General features: G+C 43.0%; 1 protein-coding gene and 2 pseudogenes across 1 annotated transcript; all 3 read right to left on the reverse strand.

The window, feature by feature from the left end:
• Positions 1–7,993: 7,993 nt before the first annotated feature.
• Positions 7,994–8,476, reverse strand: LOC142873768 (small ribosomal subunit protein uS10-like; annotated as a pseudogene).
• Positions 8,477–10,039: 1,563 nt separating this feature from the next.
• LOC142873769 (small ribosomal subunit protein uS10-like) lies at positions 10,040–15,520 on the reverse strand. Its single transcript, XM_076008357.1, has 2 exons — positions 15,199–15,520; positions 10,040–10,446 (listed from the first exon to the last, which is right to left on the reverse strand). Exons 1-2 carry the CDS (start codon positions 15,518–15,520, stop codon positions 10,055–10,057), a joined length of 714 nt encoding a protein of 237 aa, XP_075864472.1. The 3' UTR covers positions 10,040–10,054.
• A 2,055-nt stretch (positions 15,521–17,575) lies between these two features.
• On the reverse strand, positions 17,576–18,095 carry LOC142873770 (small ribosomal subunit protein uS10-like; annotated as a pseudogene).
• Positions 18,096–18,375: the final 280 nt, after the last annotated feature.

An 18,375-nucleotide genomic window follows, 5' to 3' on the forward strand; every position in this document is an offset into this window, starting at 1 on the left:
TAAGACTTCGTCTCTACTAAAAATAGAAAGAAATTAATTGGCCAACTAAAAATATATATACAAAAAATTAGCTGGGCATGGTGGTGCATGCCTGTAGTCCCTGCTACTCGGGAGGCTGAGGCAGTAAGATCGCTTGATCCCAGGAGATTGAGATTGCTGTGAGCTAGGCTGACGCCACAGCACTCACTCTAGCCTGAGCAACAAAGTGAGACTCTGTCTCAAAAAAAACAAAAACAAAAAAAAAAAGACAGAAAAGAAAAAGAAAGTTCATTATTGCCCCAAATCACATTGCTAGTCCTGCAGCTGAGAATGGAAACTTGTCCTGCACCAGAGAAATCTTGAAGGGCAAATGGACAAGATGATTTGGGACATTATTGAAGAGCAGGGAGGGGTAGTTGCCCAACTGTTAATGGGGGGTTGAGGGAGATCAGAGAGTGGTCAGAAAGTGGAATTTGAAATTTAATTTCTGTGAAGTTTGTCAAATATTAAGAGCTTAAAACATTAATATTTTAAGGGCTTAAAATATTAATATTAAAATAATAGCTGTTTCAAACACTTGATCACAGGTCACCATAAAGTTATAACTATTCATTTAGCCAAAGTGATACGTTTTGACAAAGGATACTCAGTTTTCTAAACAATCAGATAGATAAAAACAACTTGAGGTAAACTCTCCTTCTCTCTCTCTCTTTTTTTTAAATAAGTTTACCTTTGTATCAGTGTATTATTAATGTTATAGCTAAGTTTTATAAAATGTTATAAACAGAACTATCAAATCTCAATTAGTATTTTTTTTTTTTTTTTTGAGACAGAGTCTCGCTTTCTTGCCTAGGCTAGAGTGAGTGCCATGGCGTCAGCCTAGCTCACAGCAACCTCAAACTCCTGGGCTCAAGCAATCCTCCTGCCTCAGCCTCCCGAGTAGCTGGGACTACAGGCACGAGCCACCATGCCCGGCTGATTTTTATATTATATATATTAGTTGGCCAATTAATTTCTTTCTATTTTTATGGTAGAGACGGGGTCTCGCTCAGGCTGGTTTTGAACTCCTGACCTTGAGCAATCCGCCCGCCTCGGCCTCCCAGAGTGCTAGGATTACAGGCGTGAGCCACCGCGCCCGGCCAAATCTCAATTAGTATTGACCAAAATTTTTGTAAACCTTTTATAAAGTTTTTTTTGTTTGTTTATTTGTTTGTTTTTTGAGACACAGACTCAGTCTGTTGCTAGAGTGGCTTGACGTCAGGTTAGCTCACAGCAACCTCAAACTCCTGGGCTCAAGCGATCCTTCTGCCTCCACCTCCCAAGTAGCTGGGACTACAGGCATGTGCCACCATGCCCAGATAATTTTTTTTTGTTTTCTATATATACATATGTATATATAGAGAGATAGATAGATATAGATATTTTTGTTTAGGTGTCCAGCTAATTTCTTTCTATTTTTTTTTTTTTTGGTAGAGATAGGGTCTCACTCTTACTCAGGCTGGTCTTGAACTCCTGAGCTCAAAAATCCTCCCACCTTGGCCTCCCAGAGTGCTAAGATTACAGGCGTGAGCCACCACACCGGGACTAATTTTTATAATTTTTTATATTTATTTAGTTTGCTCTGTTTTAAACATTTTGAACGTAAAACAACTTTTAAAAACCTGTAAGCTAGGAAAATTATTTTTTAACAAAGACTGTATTTTTTCTGTCTTTTTTTTTTTTTTTTTTTTTTTTGAGACTGAGTCTGTCTTTCTTGCCACAGCTAGAGTGCCATGGAGTCAGCCTAATTTACAGCAACCTCAAAATCCTGGGCTCAAGCGATCCTTCTGCCTCAGCCTCCCTAGTAGCTAATTTTTTCTATACATTTTTAGTTGGCCAATTAATTTCTTATTTTTAGTAAAGACAGAGTCTCGCTCTTGCTCAGGCTGGTTTCAAACTCCTGACCTTGAGTGATCCTCCTGCCTCCCAGAGCTCTAGGATTACAGGTGTAAGCCACCTCGCCCAGCCTTTTTTGTTTTTTTATAACCATTTTTATTAAGACCATATCTTTTTTTGTAGACTTTGCATATAAAAGTGCTTTTTATATATTTTGCATGTGGGCTTTTTTTTATGTCTTGCAGTTTTATTTATTTATTTTTTTTGACACAGAGTCTTACTCTGTTGCCTGGGCTAGATTGCCATGGCATCAGCCTAGCTCACAGCAACCTCAAAGTCGTGGGTTCAAGCAATCCTACTGACACAGCCTCCCAAGTAGCTGGGACTATAGGCATGCGACACCATGCCTGGCTAATTTTTCAATATATTCTTAGTTGGCCAGCTAATTTCTTTTATTTTCAGTAGAGACGAGGTCTGGCTGTTACTCAGGCTGTTTTCAAACTCCTGACCTTGATAGATCCTCCCGCCTCCACCTCTCAGAGTGCTAGGATACCGGAGTGAGCCACCGCACCTTGCTTTGCAGTTTTAATTATATATGTTAATTATAATGTTAATACTTAGTTACCGTTATTTTTAGTGAAACATCGGTGATGCAAAGTATTTTACTTGTTATGGTTCAGAGGTAGAGCCCAGGACTAAGGACAGAGCTCTGAGGAGAGTATCTTGAGGATCTGACCCCTCCTAGCACGGCCAGGAGGCAGAGCTGGGCCAAGAATGATGGGTTCCAGGCTATGTCCCTGGGTCTTGCAATGGCCACTGGTCTAGACCCCAGGCTTCCTGCACATGCCACTGAAAGTTCATCACATCTGTTCAGCTCCAAAAGACAAATAGTGAATGGGATTCCGAGGACCCCAGCCTATACGTTTTTCTGCTTCTCTTGCTAAGTAGAAGCTCCTGGCTAGGAGGGGTTGCTCACCCCTGTAATCCTAGCACTCTGGGAGGCCCAGGCTGGTCCATTGCTCAAGGTCAGGAGTTGGAAACCAGCCTGAGCAAGAGTGAGACCCCATCTCTATTATAAATAGAAAGAAATTAATTGGCCAACTAATATATATAGAAAAAATTAGCCAGACATGGTGGCACATGCCTATAGTCTCAGCTACTCGGGAGGCTGAGGCAGCAGGATTGCTTGAGCCCAGGAGTTTGAGGTTGCTGTGAGCTAGGCTGACACCACGGCACTCACTCTGGTCAACAAAGTGAGACTCTGTTTCAAGAAAAAAAAAAAGAAGTTCCTATGGAGATAGGAACAGGAAGTCCAGGAGATAATTGCATCAGAAGAATGGCCTGATTATATTAAGATCAAATCCAATCACCTTTGATGAAATTGTCCAGAATCAAATGGTTTTGGTGATAGACTGGATTAGGAATTGAAAAGTACAAGTTTTGACATCGTAGCAGAAAGCTGTTGGGGGAACACTGGTTTGTAGAAAGCTGATTTTTTTTTTTTTTTTTTTTTTTTTTGAGACAGAGTCTCACTCTGTTGCCTGGGCTAGATTGCAGTGGTGTCAGCCTAGCTCACAGCAACCTCTAACTCCTGGGCTCAAGCAATCCTTCTGCCTCAACCTCCCAGTAGCTAGGACTATAGGCATGTGCCACCATGCCCAGCTAATTTTTTTCTATTTTGAGGAAAGATGGGGTCTCGTTCTTGCTCAGGCTGGGCTGGATCTCCTGAGCTCAAGTCATGTCCTGCCTGGGCTTCCCAGAGTGCTAGGATTATTGGCAAGAGCCAATGCACCTGGCCCATAGAAAACTGATTATTGGTCCAAATCATATGGGTAGTTCTGGAGCAGAGACTGAAACCCCGGTCTCTGAGCAGAGCAATTCTTGGGGAGATGCCTAATAAATGGTTTGGGTTGTGGGTGGGAGGTGGGGCAGGGGTAGTTGTCCATTCTTAACTTGGCCTTTGACAAGCCCAGTTTTATCTTTGACTGGTGAATTGCTACATTAGAAGGACTTCAGAGTGTGTGTGTATCTGTGTAATAGTAATAGGCAAAGTTCTCAGGCACCAGTGGCTGGCTGACTGCATTAGCCAGCAGAGGTGTGTCTTTCTAGATGGTGGACCTCAGCAAGTTATTTAATTTCTCTGGGCCTTAGTTTATCATCTCTGAAGTTGGAGCCACATTTGGTTCTGAGAGTCATTCCTAAAGTTCAGTCAAAAATCTGCCTTCACCTTTCCATCAAACTTTAAATTATCTTTACCCCCTAATAAATCTCTTTGTGCTTAACTATTGGAGTGTTCTATTTTACTAAATACCATAAAAGGAAACACAATGATATCCCAGTCAATTTTATGCCTACCAACTTATTACATCCTTTTTTTTTCAAAAATCTTAAAGAAATGAATCTAGATTCCATAATAAAACATGTAAATATTTAAGGAGTATTTAAAGTTTTCAGGATATTTTAAGAGTGTTTATTTTATCATGATCACAATTTTTACACAAGAGAAAAACAAACTTAAAAGAAGAAAAATTCCTCTCAACATTTCATCCTGAAAGTTGACAGTTTTCCTTTCTTAATACCCTTCCATCAAGAAGTAAATAAAATATTTAAATATTTAAATAGGACATTTTGACCTTGTGCATGTGTGTGTGTGTGTGTGTGTGTGTGTGTGTGTGTGTGTGTGATTGACTCAGGTGTAGCACAATGCTGTTTATTTTGAGCATCTGGATGCAGATGGGTGGAGGCCAAATAAGTTATCCAAAGAGAAAAGAGGGGAGCCTTGGGTTTTATAGAGGGGTTTTTCTGGGAGGAGTAAACAAATTCTTTTGAAACAACTGGAAGGGATAAGCAAAGTAAGTTCCCCTCTTGTATTCCATTCCTTTATCTCCCTAGGGGTCTGGCAAAGGTTATTTGCCTAAAACACCCCTAGAAAGGGAAGAGGGGTGGGTTTTATAGGAGGTTTGGATGGAAGTTTGGGGAGGGTGAATTCTTTAAGCCTAACCACTGACCTACCCTAATCCCAGTCCCACATTTACCAAGATTTTAAGACTGAATTTGAGACCAACAATTAAGGCTCCATTGCCACTGGCCACCCTGGAACCACCCACACACAAGATCTAGACTACAGGGTTCCCCTGCCAACAAGCAGAAGAATGTCATTGTGTAAATCCATGCTAACATGACCACAGCATAGGTGAGAATCAGAGGTCTGACCTCTACCACTTGCTGTTCTCCAGCACAATTATTTGATCCAAAGCATTAAGAAGCAGAACTGCAGTAGAGGCAGTAGACAGAGCAACAGGAAGAAGACTTCAGAAAGGTGCCACAAGAGACTTGGGACTAAGAATGCCAGGATGACCCGGTAGGAACATTTCAGGGTGAGTTCTTGGGGTTGCTGTGTGTAAGAGTTATTATAATATGAAAATGGGAAATACTTGTATTCGTAATACAAGTATTCGTGGAGGACACAAGAGAGAAGCTGATAGCTGACACACTGGCAGAGAGAATACCCTAGGTATAGGCAGGCCCTGGCAAAGGCCCCTCAAGTTCCCCTCTAGCTCTGACTGAGAGAGCCTGTGGCCCTCCTGCCCCAGATCCACACAGACTATTTTCTTTCCTGACTTCAAACACCCAAAGATCAATTCCACAGCTAGAGAATAAGGCAAAGGGCTTTAATCATGTGTACAATTTCCACAGAAGAACCATCACAATTTAGAGTGAATCTAAAAGAAAAGTTCCTTAAAATACTCATTACATGAAGAAAGTTTTTCTAACTGGAAACCTTAGGTTGTTGAGACGAGGAAGAACAAACTAATGAATGGTCTGCACTGCACAGATCTGGTGACTCGCAGGTGTGCAGGGTACCGGTTCCCGGAAGTCCATCTGGGTGTCTGGGGCCCCTTTACAGGTTGAGGGGGCTCCTGCTGTGGGTGGCAAGCAAGGCTGGAGTTTCTCTCTAATCCAGGTTCCTCCGTATTTCAAGCTGTGGTTTTTAGCAGCTTCCGTGGCCGGCCTGGGCTCCCAGGAGCACCCTGGGCGTGAGTCTGTCCACCATGGCAAGCGCTGGCATCTCCCGGCTGGTTCATGCCCCATTTGACCCCGCCGTCGGAAGCATCCGCCTCTTCTTGAGGTGACTGTAGCTCCTCTGTGGGTTCAGCCGTTGGCTCCTGGACGTGTGGGTCTCGCCGGCGTTTTTGACCCCTCTCATAGGCGGGAACGGCTCTGTGCCGGTTGTAACCCCAGCAGGGCAGCCGGCATGCACCCCAGTCCACATTCCCGCAGAACTGTGGGCGCTGGCAGGACTGGCGGCCTGGCTCAGTGAAGTTATCCGGTGCTTGTGCCCAGTTATGCGCCTGGCTGAGGCCTGGTAGCATGTGGAGGTCTGGATATGTCTGCCTGCAAAGCAGCTCCTCCAAGGTTGATGGGCGAAATGCCATAGCTTCAGCTTCAGGTCCGGCCCAAGCTGTGTAGCTGGTCTAGGGAAGAGGGCAAATGATCTAGTGCAGTCCTGAGCGTGGGCTTTTATAGCAATTCTGCCTGGATTAGGATGTCACAAATCAAGTTCAAATGCCTGGGGGCATTGACACTCCTTTTTTTGGCCAATTGATTCAGAGCCTCCCTGATTGGATCAAGACAAACATTGCCTCATTCTTGTTGGCTTTGGTAAAACTTAATCAGGCTTTCCAAGAGTGAAGGCTGAAGGATGGGGGAAGAAGTTCCCTTGGGGTAGGAGCCCAATTCCTGGCCCTTTCTATTCGCTCCAGAAAGCTTCTCCATGTGTCAGGGACACCTAGACAAATGACACTTATCGTGTCTATTCTCTTAGCATAGCACAGAGGGATTATCTAGTTTTATTTATTCATTTATTTTTGAGACAGAGTCTCGCTTTGTTGCCCAGGCTAGAGTGAGTGCCGTCGCTTCAGCCTAGCTCACAGCAACCTCAAACTCCTGAGCTCAGGTGATCCTACCTACTGCCTTAGGCTTCCAAGTAGCAGGGAATACAGGCATGTGCCACCATGCCCGGCTAATTTTTTCTGTATATATTATTTGGCCAATTAACTTTTTTGTATTTATAGTAGAGACGGGTCTCACTCTTATTCAGTCTGGTTTCAAACTCCTGACCTCTAGCAATCCGCCTGCCTCTGCCTCCCAGATTGCTAGGATTACAGGCGTGAGCCACTACACCTCGCCTTCTGCACAGTTTCTATTGGATCTTGGAATCTGTCTTCTTGGGAAGATTATCAGTTACTATAGTGTCCATTCATGTTCTTAAAATAAAGTTTGCCTTTACAATTTTAAGTTTCATTCTCTTTCTAAATAAAATTACACAGACACATCAAATGCCTTTTTGGTTTGTTCGGGTTTGTTTGAACGTTGTTGTTTTAGTATTGAGTAAGACCAATTAAGAGACCTGTGACTGGGTTAGGAGTGCATGTAGGACCAAAGCAAAGGCTCTTTCCACCCATATTCTTTGATTCCTTAAACCAAGCACATATTTGGTAGAGCTGTCTTTGGCCAAAAACTCTTGGCCTTAAGAATGTCAGGATGGCCAAACCAAACTCTTTCCCTCACCGCCAACTCTACTGCACTGTGTAAAGTACACAGTTCTTGTCCTGAGCACCACAGGGCAAAGGATTCAATAATTGCTATACTTTGTTTTCTATCTAGCCTCTCCCAATAACATGTAAACTGTGAAGCTTCTACCTTTTTACATATTTTTTCTGAAAGAAACAGAAGGACAACATCCAGTAATCAGTCTTCCCTTTGCATATTCATGTAAGCTGGTATAAAAAAGAGTAACCAATAGCCTCAATTTAATGCAGCTTAGATTTTGCTGTCAAATGAACTTTGCAGTCTAAACATAAAGATGCAAGACATTTTGGATTTTACAACTGCTAATAAAGATTTGTGGGACTGTACTTTAAATTGTATCGGCTATTTCCAAGAGGGTATATGGAGGATGCTCATTCTCTAAGTGAATTCAAGAAATATTTTATTAATCCCCCCCATTAAGGGGTACTATTGATGTCAATAGCAGAAAAGGTTGAGGATGATGAAATAAATAAATAAATTCTGGACAACAATGTATTTTCAGTGATTACTTTTTTTTTTTAAATTTTTTTTAACAAGTGGTAGTCAATTTATTAAAACAGTTGATTTAAGCATCTGCAATAGTGACTTCAACCTCCACTCCTGGTTCGACATTGATAGAAGTAATCTGCTTAACAGTCTCAAAAGGACTATGCAAGTCAACGAGTGGCTTGTGGATTCTCATCTGGAAGTGGTCCCAAGTCTTAGAACCTTCATCACAAGGAGTTTTTCTTGTAGTGATCCTCAGTCTTGGTAGGCATCCGAACTGGTCCTTTCACTTTGAGGTTCTTTTCCTTTGGGCCTCTGACCAAGTCAGCACACACCTTCTCCGAAGACTGAACGTTGTGGCTGGTTAAGGTACTTCTAATCCGGTGAATCACGACCTCTGTCTCCCGGTATGTTTTTCCGTATCTTTAGAAGCCAAGGCTGCAGAGGGGCTTCCTGACCCACTTGTTCCTCCCGGAGAGCGAACAGCGGGGATCAGGAGCAGGAGGGGCACAACAGAGCTCCCAGGCAGGCGCTACCCAGTCATCTTGAAAAAGCTATAATTATTATTATTATTTTTTATTGTATATACTTTCAGGGAAATAAAGGCCAAGGATTTTGGTTTTTATACTCCTTTGGTCTATTGGGCAGTCCCAACTAGATATCAAGAAACTGGGTGGAGACTTTAATCTTAGGAGCAAATTGCTTCAGAAGAAGGAGTTAATGATATTAACATTAAATGTTATCATCTGGGATAAAATTATCTAGATTGGCTAATAGATTGATTTAGGGGTTAAAAAGAAAAAGTAGGCCGGGCGTGGTGGCTCACGCCTGTAATCCTAGCACTCTGGGAGGCCGAGGCGGGCGGATTGCTCGAGGTCAGGAGTTCAAAACCAACCTGAGCGAGACCCCGTCTCTACCATAAAAATAGAAAGAAATTAATTGGCCAACTAATATATATATATATATAAAAATCAGCCGGGCATGGTGGCTTGTGCCTGTAGTCCCAGCTACTCGGGAGGCTGAGGCAGGAGGATCACTTGAGCCCAGGAGTTTGAGGTTGCTGTGAGCTAGGCTGACGCCACGGCACTCACTCTAGCCTAGGCAAGAAAGCGAGACACTGTCTCAAAAAAAAAAAAATAAAATAAAAATAAAAAGAAAAAGTACTACTCTAAGGAAGAAACTGTGTTTTAGGGTCCCTGGCTTATAGAAAGTTCATTATTGGCCAGGCATCGTGGTTCACGCCCTGTAATCCTAGCACTCTGGGAGGCCGAGGCGGGCAGATTGTTCTAGGTGGGTAGTTCGAAACCAGCCTGAGTGAGACTTCGTCTCTACTAAAAATAGAAAGAAATTAATTGGCCAACTAAAAATATATATACAAAAAATTAGCTGGGCATGGTGGTGCATGCCTGTAGTCCCTGCTACTCGGGAGGCTGAGGCAGTAAGATCGCTTGATCCCAGGAGATTGAGATTGCTGTGAGCTAGGCTGACGCCACAGCACTCACTCTAGCTTGAGCAACAAAGTGAGACTCTATCCCCAAAAAAAAAAAAAAAAAAAAAAAAAGACAGAAAAGAAAAAGAAAGTTCATTATTGCCCCAAATCACATTGCTAGTCCTGCAGCTGAGAATGGAAACTTGTCTGGCAGCAGAGAAATCTTGAAGGGCAAATGGACAAGATGATTTGGGACATTATTGAAGAGCAGGGAGGGGTAGTTGCCCAACTGTTAATGGGGGGTTGGGGGGAGATCAGAGAGTGGTCAGAAAGTGGAATTTGAAATTTAATTTCTGTGAAGTTTGTCAAATATTAAGAGCTTAAAACATTAATATTTTAAGGGCTTAAAATATTAATATTAAAATAATAGCTGTTTCAAACACTTGATCACAGGTCACCATAAAGTTATAACTATTCATTTAGCCAAAGTGATACGTTTTGACAAAGGATACTCAGTTTTCTAAACAATCAGATAGATAAAAACAACTTGAGGTAAACTCTTCTTCTCTCTCTCTCTTTTTTAAAAATAATTTTACCTTTGTATCAGTGTATTATTAATGTTATAGCTAAGTTTTATTTTTTTATTTTTTATTTTTTTTAACAAGTGGCAGTCAATTTATTAAAACAGTTGATTTAAGCATCTGCAATAGTGACTTCAACCTCCACTCCTGGTTCGACATTGATAGAAGTAATCTGCTTAACAATCCCAGAAGGACTGTGCAAGTCAATGAGTCGCTTGTGGATTCTCATCTGGAAGCGGTCCCAAGTCTTAGAACCTTCACCACAAGGAGTTTTTCTTGTAGTGATTCTCAAAGTCTTGGTAGGCATCCGAACTGGTCCTTTCACTTTGAGGTTCTTTTCCTTTGCGCCTCTGATCAAGTCAGCACACACCTTCTCCAAAGACTTGACGTTGTGGCTGGTTAGGGTAATTCTAATCCGGTGAATCGCGACCTCCGGCTCCACGGGTGTTTTTCCGGTATCTTTAAAAGCCCTGGCTGCAGGGCGGCTTCCTGACCGACTTGCTCCTCGCCGAGAGCAAACAGCGGTGGGTCAGGAGCAGGAGTGGGCACACCACAGCTCCGCGACAGCCACGAGCGCGTCTTCCTCGAAAAGAACTATAGCTAAGTTTTATAAAATGTTATAAACAGAACTATCAAATCTCAATTAGTATTGACCAAAATTTTTGTAAACCTTTTATAAAGTTTTTTTGTTTGTTTGTTTTTTGAGACACAGTCTCAGTCTGTTGCTAGAGTGGCTTGACGTCAGGTTAGCTCACAGTAACCTCAAACTCCTGGGCTCAAGCGATCCTTCTGCCTCCACCTCCCAAGTAGCTGGGACTACAGGCATGTGCCACCATGCCCAGATAATTTTTTTTGTTTCCTATATATACATATGTATATATAGAGAGATAGATAGATATAGATATTTTTGTTTAGGTGTCCAGCTAATTTCTTTCTATTTTTTTTTTTTTGGTAGAGATAGGGTCTCACTCTTACTCAGGCTGGTCTTGAACTCCTGAGCTCAAAAATCCTCCCACCGGCCGGGCGCGGTGGCTCACGCCTGTAATCCTAGCACTCTGGGAGGCCGAGGCGGGCGGATTGCTCAAGGTCAGGAGTTCAAAACCAACCTGAGCGAGACCCCGTCTCTACCATAAAAATAGAAAGAAATTAATTGGCCAACTAATATATATAATATAAAAATCAGCCGGGCATGGTGGCTCGTGCCTGTAGTCCCAGCTACTCGGGAGGCTGAGGCAGCAGGATCGCTTGAGCCCAGGAGTTTGAGGTTGCTGTGAGCTAGGCTGACGCCACGGCACTCACTCTAGCCTAGGCAAGAAAGCGAGACTCTGTCTCAAAAAAAAAAAAAAAAAAAAAAAAAATCCTCCCACCTTGGCCTCCCAGAGTGCTAAGATTACAGGCGTGAGCCACCACACCGGGACTAATTTTTATAATTTTTTATATTTATTTAGTTTGCTCTGTTTTAAACATTTTTTTTTTTTTTTTTTTGAGACAGAGTCTCACTTTGTTGCCCAGGCTACAGTGAGTGCCGTGGCGTCAGCCTAGCTCACAGCAACCTCAAACTCCTGGCTCAAGCAATCCTCCTGCCTCAGCCTCCCAAGTAGCTGGGACTACAGGCATTTGCCACCATGCCCGGCTAATTTTTTGTATATATATTAGTTGGCCAATTAATTTCTTTCTATTTATAGTGGAGACGGGGTCTCGCTCTTGCTCAGGCTGGTTTCGAACTCCTGACCTCGAGCTATCCGCCCGCCTCGGCCTCCCAGAGAGCTAGGATTACAGGCGTGAGCCACTGCGCCCGGCCTGTTTTAAACATTTTGAACGTAAAACAACTTTTAAAAACCTGTAAGCTAGGAAAATTATTTTTTAACAAAGACTGTATTTTTTCTGTCTTTTTTTTTTTTTTTTTTTTGAGACTGAGTCTGTCTTTCTTGCCACAGCTAAAGTGCCATGGAGTCTGTCTAATTTACAGCAACCTCAAAATCCTGGGCTCAAGCGATCCTCCTGCCTCAGCCTCCCTAGTAGCTAATTTTTTCTATACATTTTTAGTTGGCCAATTAATTTCTTATTTTTAGTAAAGACAGAGTCTCACTCTTGCTCAGGCTGGTTTCAAACTCCTGACCTTGAGTGATCCTCCTGCCTCCCAGAGCTCTAGGATTACAGGTGTAAGCCACCTCGCCCAGCCTTTTTTGTTTTTTTATAACCATTTTTATTAAGACCATATCTTTTTTTGTAGACTTTGCATATAAAAGTGCTTTTTATATATTTTGCATGTGGGCTTTTTTTTATGTCTTGCAGTTTTATTTATTTATTTTTTTTGACACAGAGTCTTACTCTGTTGCCTGGGCTAGATTGCCATGGCATCAGCCTAGCTCACAGCAACCTCAAAGTCGTGGGTTCAAGCAATCCTACTGACACAGCCTCCCAAGTAGCTGGGACTATAGGCATGCGACACCATGCCTGGCTAATTTTTCAATATATTCTTAGTTGGCCAGCTAATTTCTTTTATTTTCAGTAGAGACGAGGTCTGGCTGTTACTCAGGCTGTTTTCAAACTCCTGACCTTGATAGATCCTCCCGCCTCCACCTCTCAGAGTGCTAGGATACCGGAGTGAGCCACCGCACCTTGCTTTGCAGTTTTAATTATATATGTTAATTATAATGTTAATGCTTAGTTACCGTTATTTTTAGTGAAACATCGGTTTGCAGAAAGCTGATTTTTTTTTTTTTTTGAGACAGAGTCTCACTCTGTTGCCTGGGCTAGATTGCAGTGGTGTCAGCCTAGCCCACAGCAACCTCTAACTCCTGGGGTCAAGCGATCCTTCTGCCTCAACCTCCCAGTAGCTAGAACTATAGGCATGTGCCACCATGCCCAGCTAATTTTTTTCTATTTTGAGGAAAGATGGGGTCTCATTCTTGCTCAGGCTGGGTTGGATCTCCTGAGCTCAAGTCATGTCCTGCCTGGGCTTCCCAGAGTGCTAGGATTATTGGCAAGAGCCAATGTACCTGGCCCATAGAAAACTGATTATTGGTCCAAATCATATGGGTAGTTCTGGAGCAGAGACTGAAACCCAGGTCTCTGAGCAGAGCAATTCTTCGGGAGATGCCTAATAAATGGTTTGGGTTGTGGGTGGGAGGTGGGGCAGGGGTAGTTGTCCATTCTTAACTTGGCCTTTGACAAGCCCGGCTTTCGCTTTGACTGGTGAATTGCTACATTAGAAGGACTTCAGAGTGTGTGTGTATCTGTGTAATAGTAATAGGCAAAGTTCTCAGGCACCAGTGGCTGGCTGACTGCATTAGCCAGCAGAGGTGTGTCTTTCCAGATGGTGGACCTCAGCAAGTTATTTAATTTCTCTGGGCCTTAGTTTATCATCTCTGAAGTTGGAGCCACATTTGGTTCTGAGAGTCATTCCTAAAGTTCAGTCAAAAATCTGCCTTCACCTTTCCATCAAACTTTAAATTATCTTTACCCTCTAATAAATCTCTTTGTGCTTAACTATTTGAGTGTTCTATTTTACTAAAAAGCATAAAAGGAAACACAATGATATCCCAGTCAATTTTATGCCTACCAACTTATTACATCCTTTTTTCCCAAAAATCTTAAAGAAATGAATCTAGATTCCATAATAAAACATGTAAATATTTAAGGAGTATTTTATGTTTTCAGGATATTTTAAGAGTGTTTATTTTATCATGATCACAATTTTCATACAAGAGAAAAACAAACTTGAAAGAAGAAAAATTCCTCTCAACATTTCATCCTGAAAGTTGACAGTTTTCCTTTCTTAATACCCTTCCATCAAGAAGTAAATAAAATATTTAAATATTTAAATAGGACATTTTGACCTTGTGCATGTGTGTGTGTGTGTGTGTGTGTGTATGTGTGTGTGTGATTGACTCAGGTGTAGCACAATGCTATTTATTTTAAGCATCTGGATGCAGATGGGTGGAGGCCAAATAAGTTATCTGCAAGAGAAAGAGGGGAGCCTTGGGTTTTATAGAGGGGTTTTTCTGGGAGGAGTAAACAAATTCTTTTGAAACAACTGGAAGGGATAAGCAAAGTAAGTTCCCCTCTTGTATTCCATTCCTTTATCTCCCTAGGGGTCTGGCAAAGGTTATTTGCCTAAAACACCCCTAGAAAGGGAAGAGGGGTGGGTTTTATAGGAGGTTTGGATGGAAGTTTGGGGAGGGTGAATTCTTTAAGCCTAACCACTGACCTACCCTAATCCCAGTCCCACATTTACCAAGATTTTAAGACTGAATTTGAGACCAACAATTAAGGCTCCATTGCCACTGGCCACCCTGGAACCACCCACACACAAGATCTAGACTACAGGGTTCCCCTGCCAACAAGCAGAAGAATGTCATTGTGTAAATCCATGCTAACATGACCACAGCATAGGTGAGAATCAGAGGTCTGACCTCTACCACTTGCTGTTCTCCAGCACAATTATTTGATCCACAGCATTAAGAAGCAGAACTGCAGTAGAGGCAGTAGACAGAGCAACAGGAAGAAGACTTCAGAAAGGTGCCACAAGAGACTTGGGACTAAGAATGCCAGGATGACCCGGTAGGAACATTTCAGGGTGAGTTCTTGGGGTTGCTGTGTGTAAGAGTTATTATAATATGAAAATGGGAAATACTTGTATTCGTAATACAAGTATTCGTGGAGGACACAAGAGAGAAGCTGATAGCTGACACACTGGCAGAGAGAATACCCTAGGTATAGGCAGGCCCTGGCAAAGGCCCCTCAAGTTCCCCTCTAGCTCTGACTGAGAGAGCCTGTGGCCCTCCTGCCCCAGATCCACACAGACTATTTTCTTTCCTGACTTCAAACACCCAAAGATCAATTCCACAGCTAGAGAATAAGGCAAAGGGCTTTAATCATGTGTACAATTTCCACAGAAGAACCATCACAATTTAGAGTGAATCTAAAAGAAAAGTTCCTTAAAATACTCATTACATGAAGAAAGTTTTTCTAACTGGAAACCTTAGGTTGTTGAGACGAGGAAGAACAAACTAATGAATGGTCTGCACTGCACAGATCTGGTGGCTCGCAGGTGTGCAGGGTACCGGTTCCCGGAAGTCCATCTGGGTGTCTGGGGCCCCTTTACAGGTTGAGGGGGCTCCTGCTGTGGGTGGCAAGCAAGGCTGGAGTTTCTCTCTAATCCAGGTTCCTCCGTATTTCAAGCTGTGGTTTTTAGCAGCTTCCGTGGCCGGCCTGGGCTCCCAGGAGCACCCTGAGTGTGAGTCTGTCCACCATGGCAAGCGCTGGCATCCCCCGGCTGGTTCATGCCCCATTTGACCCTGCTGTCGGAAGCATCCGCCTCTTCTTGAGGTGACTGTAGCTCCTCTGTGGGTTCAGCCGTTGGCTCCTGGACGTGTGGGTCTCGCCGGCGTTTTTGACCCCTCTCATAGGCGGGAACGGCTCTGTGCCGGCTGTAACCCCAGCAGGGCAGCCGGCATGCACCCCAGTCCACATTCCCGCAGAACTGTGGGCGCTGGCAGGACTGGCGGCCTGGCTCAGTGAAGTTATCCGGTGCTTGTGCCCAGTTATGCGCCTGGCTGAGGCCTGGTAGCATGTGGAGGTCTGGATATGTCTGCCTGCAAAGCAGCTCCTCCAAGGTTGATGGGCGAAATGCCATAGCTTCAGCTTCAGGTCCGGCCCAAGCTGTGTAGCTGGTCTAGGGAAGAGGGCAAATGATCTAGTGCAGTCCTGAGCGTGGGCTTTTATAGCAATTCTGCCTGGATTAGGATGTCACAAATCAAGTTCAAATGCCTGGGGGCATTGACACTCCTTTTTTTGGCCAATTGATTCAGAGCCTCCCTGATTGGATCAAGACAAACATTGCCTCATTCTTGTTGGCTTTGGTAAAACTTAATCAGGCTTTCCAAGAGTGAAGGCTGAAGGATGGGGGAAGAAGTTCCCTTGGGGTAGGAGCCCAATTCCTGGCCCTTTCTATTCGCTCCAGAAAGCTTCTCCATGTGTCAGGGACACCTAGACAAATGACACTTATCGTGTCTATTCTCTTAGCATAGCACAGAGGGATTATCTAGTTTTATTTATTCATTTATTTTTGAGACAGAGTCTCGCTTTGTTGCCCAGGCTAGAGTGAGTGCCGTCGCTTCAGCCTAGCTCACAGCAACCTCAAACTCCTGAGCTCAGGTGATCCTACCTACTGCCTTAGGCTTCCAAGTAGCAGGGAATACAGGCATGTGCCACCATGCCCGGCTAATTTTTTCTGTATATATTATTTGGCCAATTAACTTTTTTGTATTTATAGTAGAGACAGGTCTCACTCTTATTCAGTCTGGTTTCAAACTCCTGACCTCTAGCAATCCGCCTGCCTCTGCCTCCCAGATTGCTAGGATTACAGGCGTGAGCCACTACACCTCGCCTTCTGCACAGTTTCTATTGGATCTTGGAATCTGTCTTCTTGGGAAAATTATCAGTTACTATAGTGTCCATTCATGTTCTTAAAATAAAGTTTGCCTTTACAATTTTTTTATTTATTTATTTTTTTTTTGAGACAGAGTCCCGCTTTGTTGCCCAGGCTAGAGTGAGTGCCGTGGCGTCAGCCTAGCTCACAGCAACCTCAAACTCCTGGCTCAAGCAATCCTCCTGCCTCAGCCTCCCAAGTAGCTGGGACTACAGGCATTCGCCACCATGCCCGGCTAATTTTTTGTATATATTAGTTGGCCAATTAATTTCTTTCTATTTATAGTAGAGACGGGGTCTCGCTCTTGCTCAGGCTGGTTTCGAACTCCTGACCTCGAGCAATCCGCCCGCCTCGGCCTCCCAGAGAGCTAGGATTACAGGCGTGAGCCACCGCGCCCGGCCTGCCTTTACAATTTTAAGTTTCATTCTCTTTCTAAATAAAATTACACAGACACATCAAATGCCTTTTTGGTTTGTTCGGGTTTGTTTGAACGTTGTTGTTTTAGTATTGAGTAAGACCAATTAAGAGACCTGTGACTGGGTTAGGAGTGCATGTAGGACCAAAGCAAAGGCTCTTTCCACCCATATTCTTTGATTCCTTAAGCCAAGCACATATTTGGTAGAGCTGTCTTTGGCCAAAAACTCTTGGCCTTAAGAATGTCAGGATGGCCAAACCAAACTCTTTCCCTCACCGCCAACTCTACTGCACTGTGTAAAGTACACAGTTCTTGTCCTGAGCACCATAGGGCAAAAGATTCAATAATTGCTATACTTTGTTTTCTATCTAGCCTCTCCCAATAACATATAAACTGTGAAGCTTCTACCTTTTTACATATTTTTTCTGAATGAAACAGAAGGACAACATCCAGTAATCAGTCTTCCCTTTGCATATTCATGTAAGCTGGTATAAAAAAGAGTAACCAATAGCCTCAATTTAATGCAGCTTAGATTTTGCTGTCAAATGAACTTTACAGTCTAAACATAAAGATGCAAGACATTTTGGATTTTACAACTGCTAATAAAGATTTGTGGGACTGTACTTTAAATTGTATCGGCTATTTCCAAGAGGGTATATGGAGGATGCCCATTCTCTAAGTGAATTCAATAAATATTTTACTAATCCCCCCCATTAAAGGGTACTATTGATGTCAATAGCAGAAAAGGTTGAGGATGATGAAATAAATAAATTCTGGACAACATGTATTTTCAGTGATTACTTATTTTTTTTTAAGAAGTGGTAGTCAATTTAATAAAACAGGTGATTTAAGCATCTGCAATAGTGACTTCAACCTCCATTCCTGGTTTGATACTGATACTTAACAATCTCAGAAGGACTATGCAAGTCAACTAGTGGCTTGTGGATTCTCATCTGAAAGTGGTCCCAAGTCTTAGAACCTTCACCACAAGGAGTTTTTCTTGTAGTGATCCTCAGTCTTGGTAGGCATCCGAACTGGTCCTTTCACTTTGAGGTTCTTTTCCTTTGCGCCTCTGACCAAGTCAGCACACACCTTCTCCGAAGACTGAACGTTGTGGCTGGTTAAGGTACTTCTAATCCGGTGAATCACGACCTCTGTCTCCCGGTATGTTTTTCCGTATCTTTAGAAGCCAAGGCTGCAGAGCGGCTTCCTGACCCACTTGTTCCTCCCAGAGAGCGGAACAGCGGGGATCAGGAGCAGGAGGGGCACAACAGAGCTCCCAGGCAGGCGCTACCCAGTCATCTTGGAAAAGCTATAATTATTATTATTATTTTTTATTGTATATACTTTCAGGGAAATAAAGGCCAAGGATTTTGGTTTTTATACTCCTTTGGTCTATTGGGCAGTCTCAACTAGATATCAAGAAACTGGGTGGAGACTTTAATCTTAGGAGCAAATTGCTTCAGAAGAAGGAGTTAATGATATTAACATTAAATGTTATCATCTGGGATAAAATTATCTAGATTGGCTAACAGATTGATTTAGGGGTTAAAAAGAAAAAGTACTACTCTAAGGAAGAAAC

Source organism: Microcebus murinus, chromosome 11, assembly GCF_040939455.1.
Source record: "Microcebus murinus isolate Inina chromosome 11, M.murinus_Inina_mat1.0, whole genome shotgun sequence".
Taxonomy (NCBI): domain Eukaryota; kingdom Metazoa; phylum Chordata; class Mammalia; order Primates; family Cheirogaleidae; genus Microcebus; species Microcebus murinus.

Excerpts from the sequence above, each read along its gene's own strand:
- LOC142873769 (XM_076008357.1), bottom strand. The coding sequence starts at position 15,520 with ATGCTACCAGGCCTCAGCCAGGCGCATAACTGGGCACAAGCACCGGAT. Across the intron at positions 10,447-15,198 it reads GGATGCCAGCGCTTGCCATG|GAGCAAGTCGGTCAGGAAGC; the intron begins GTGGACAGACTC and ends GCTCTCGGCGAG.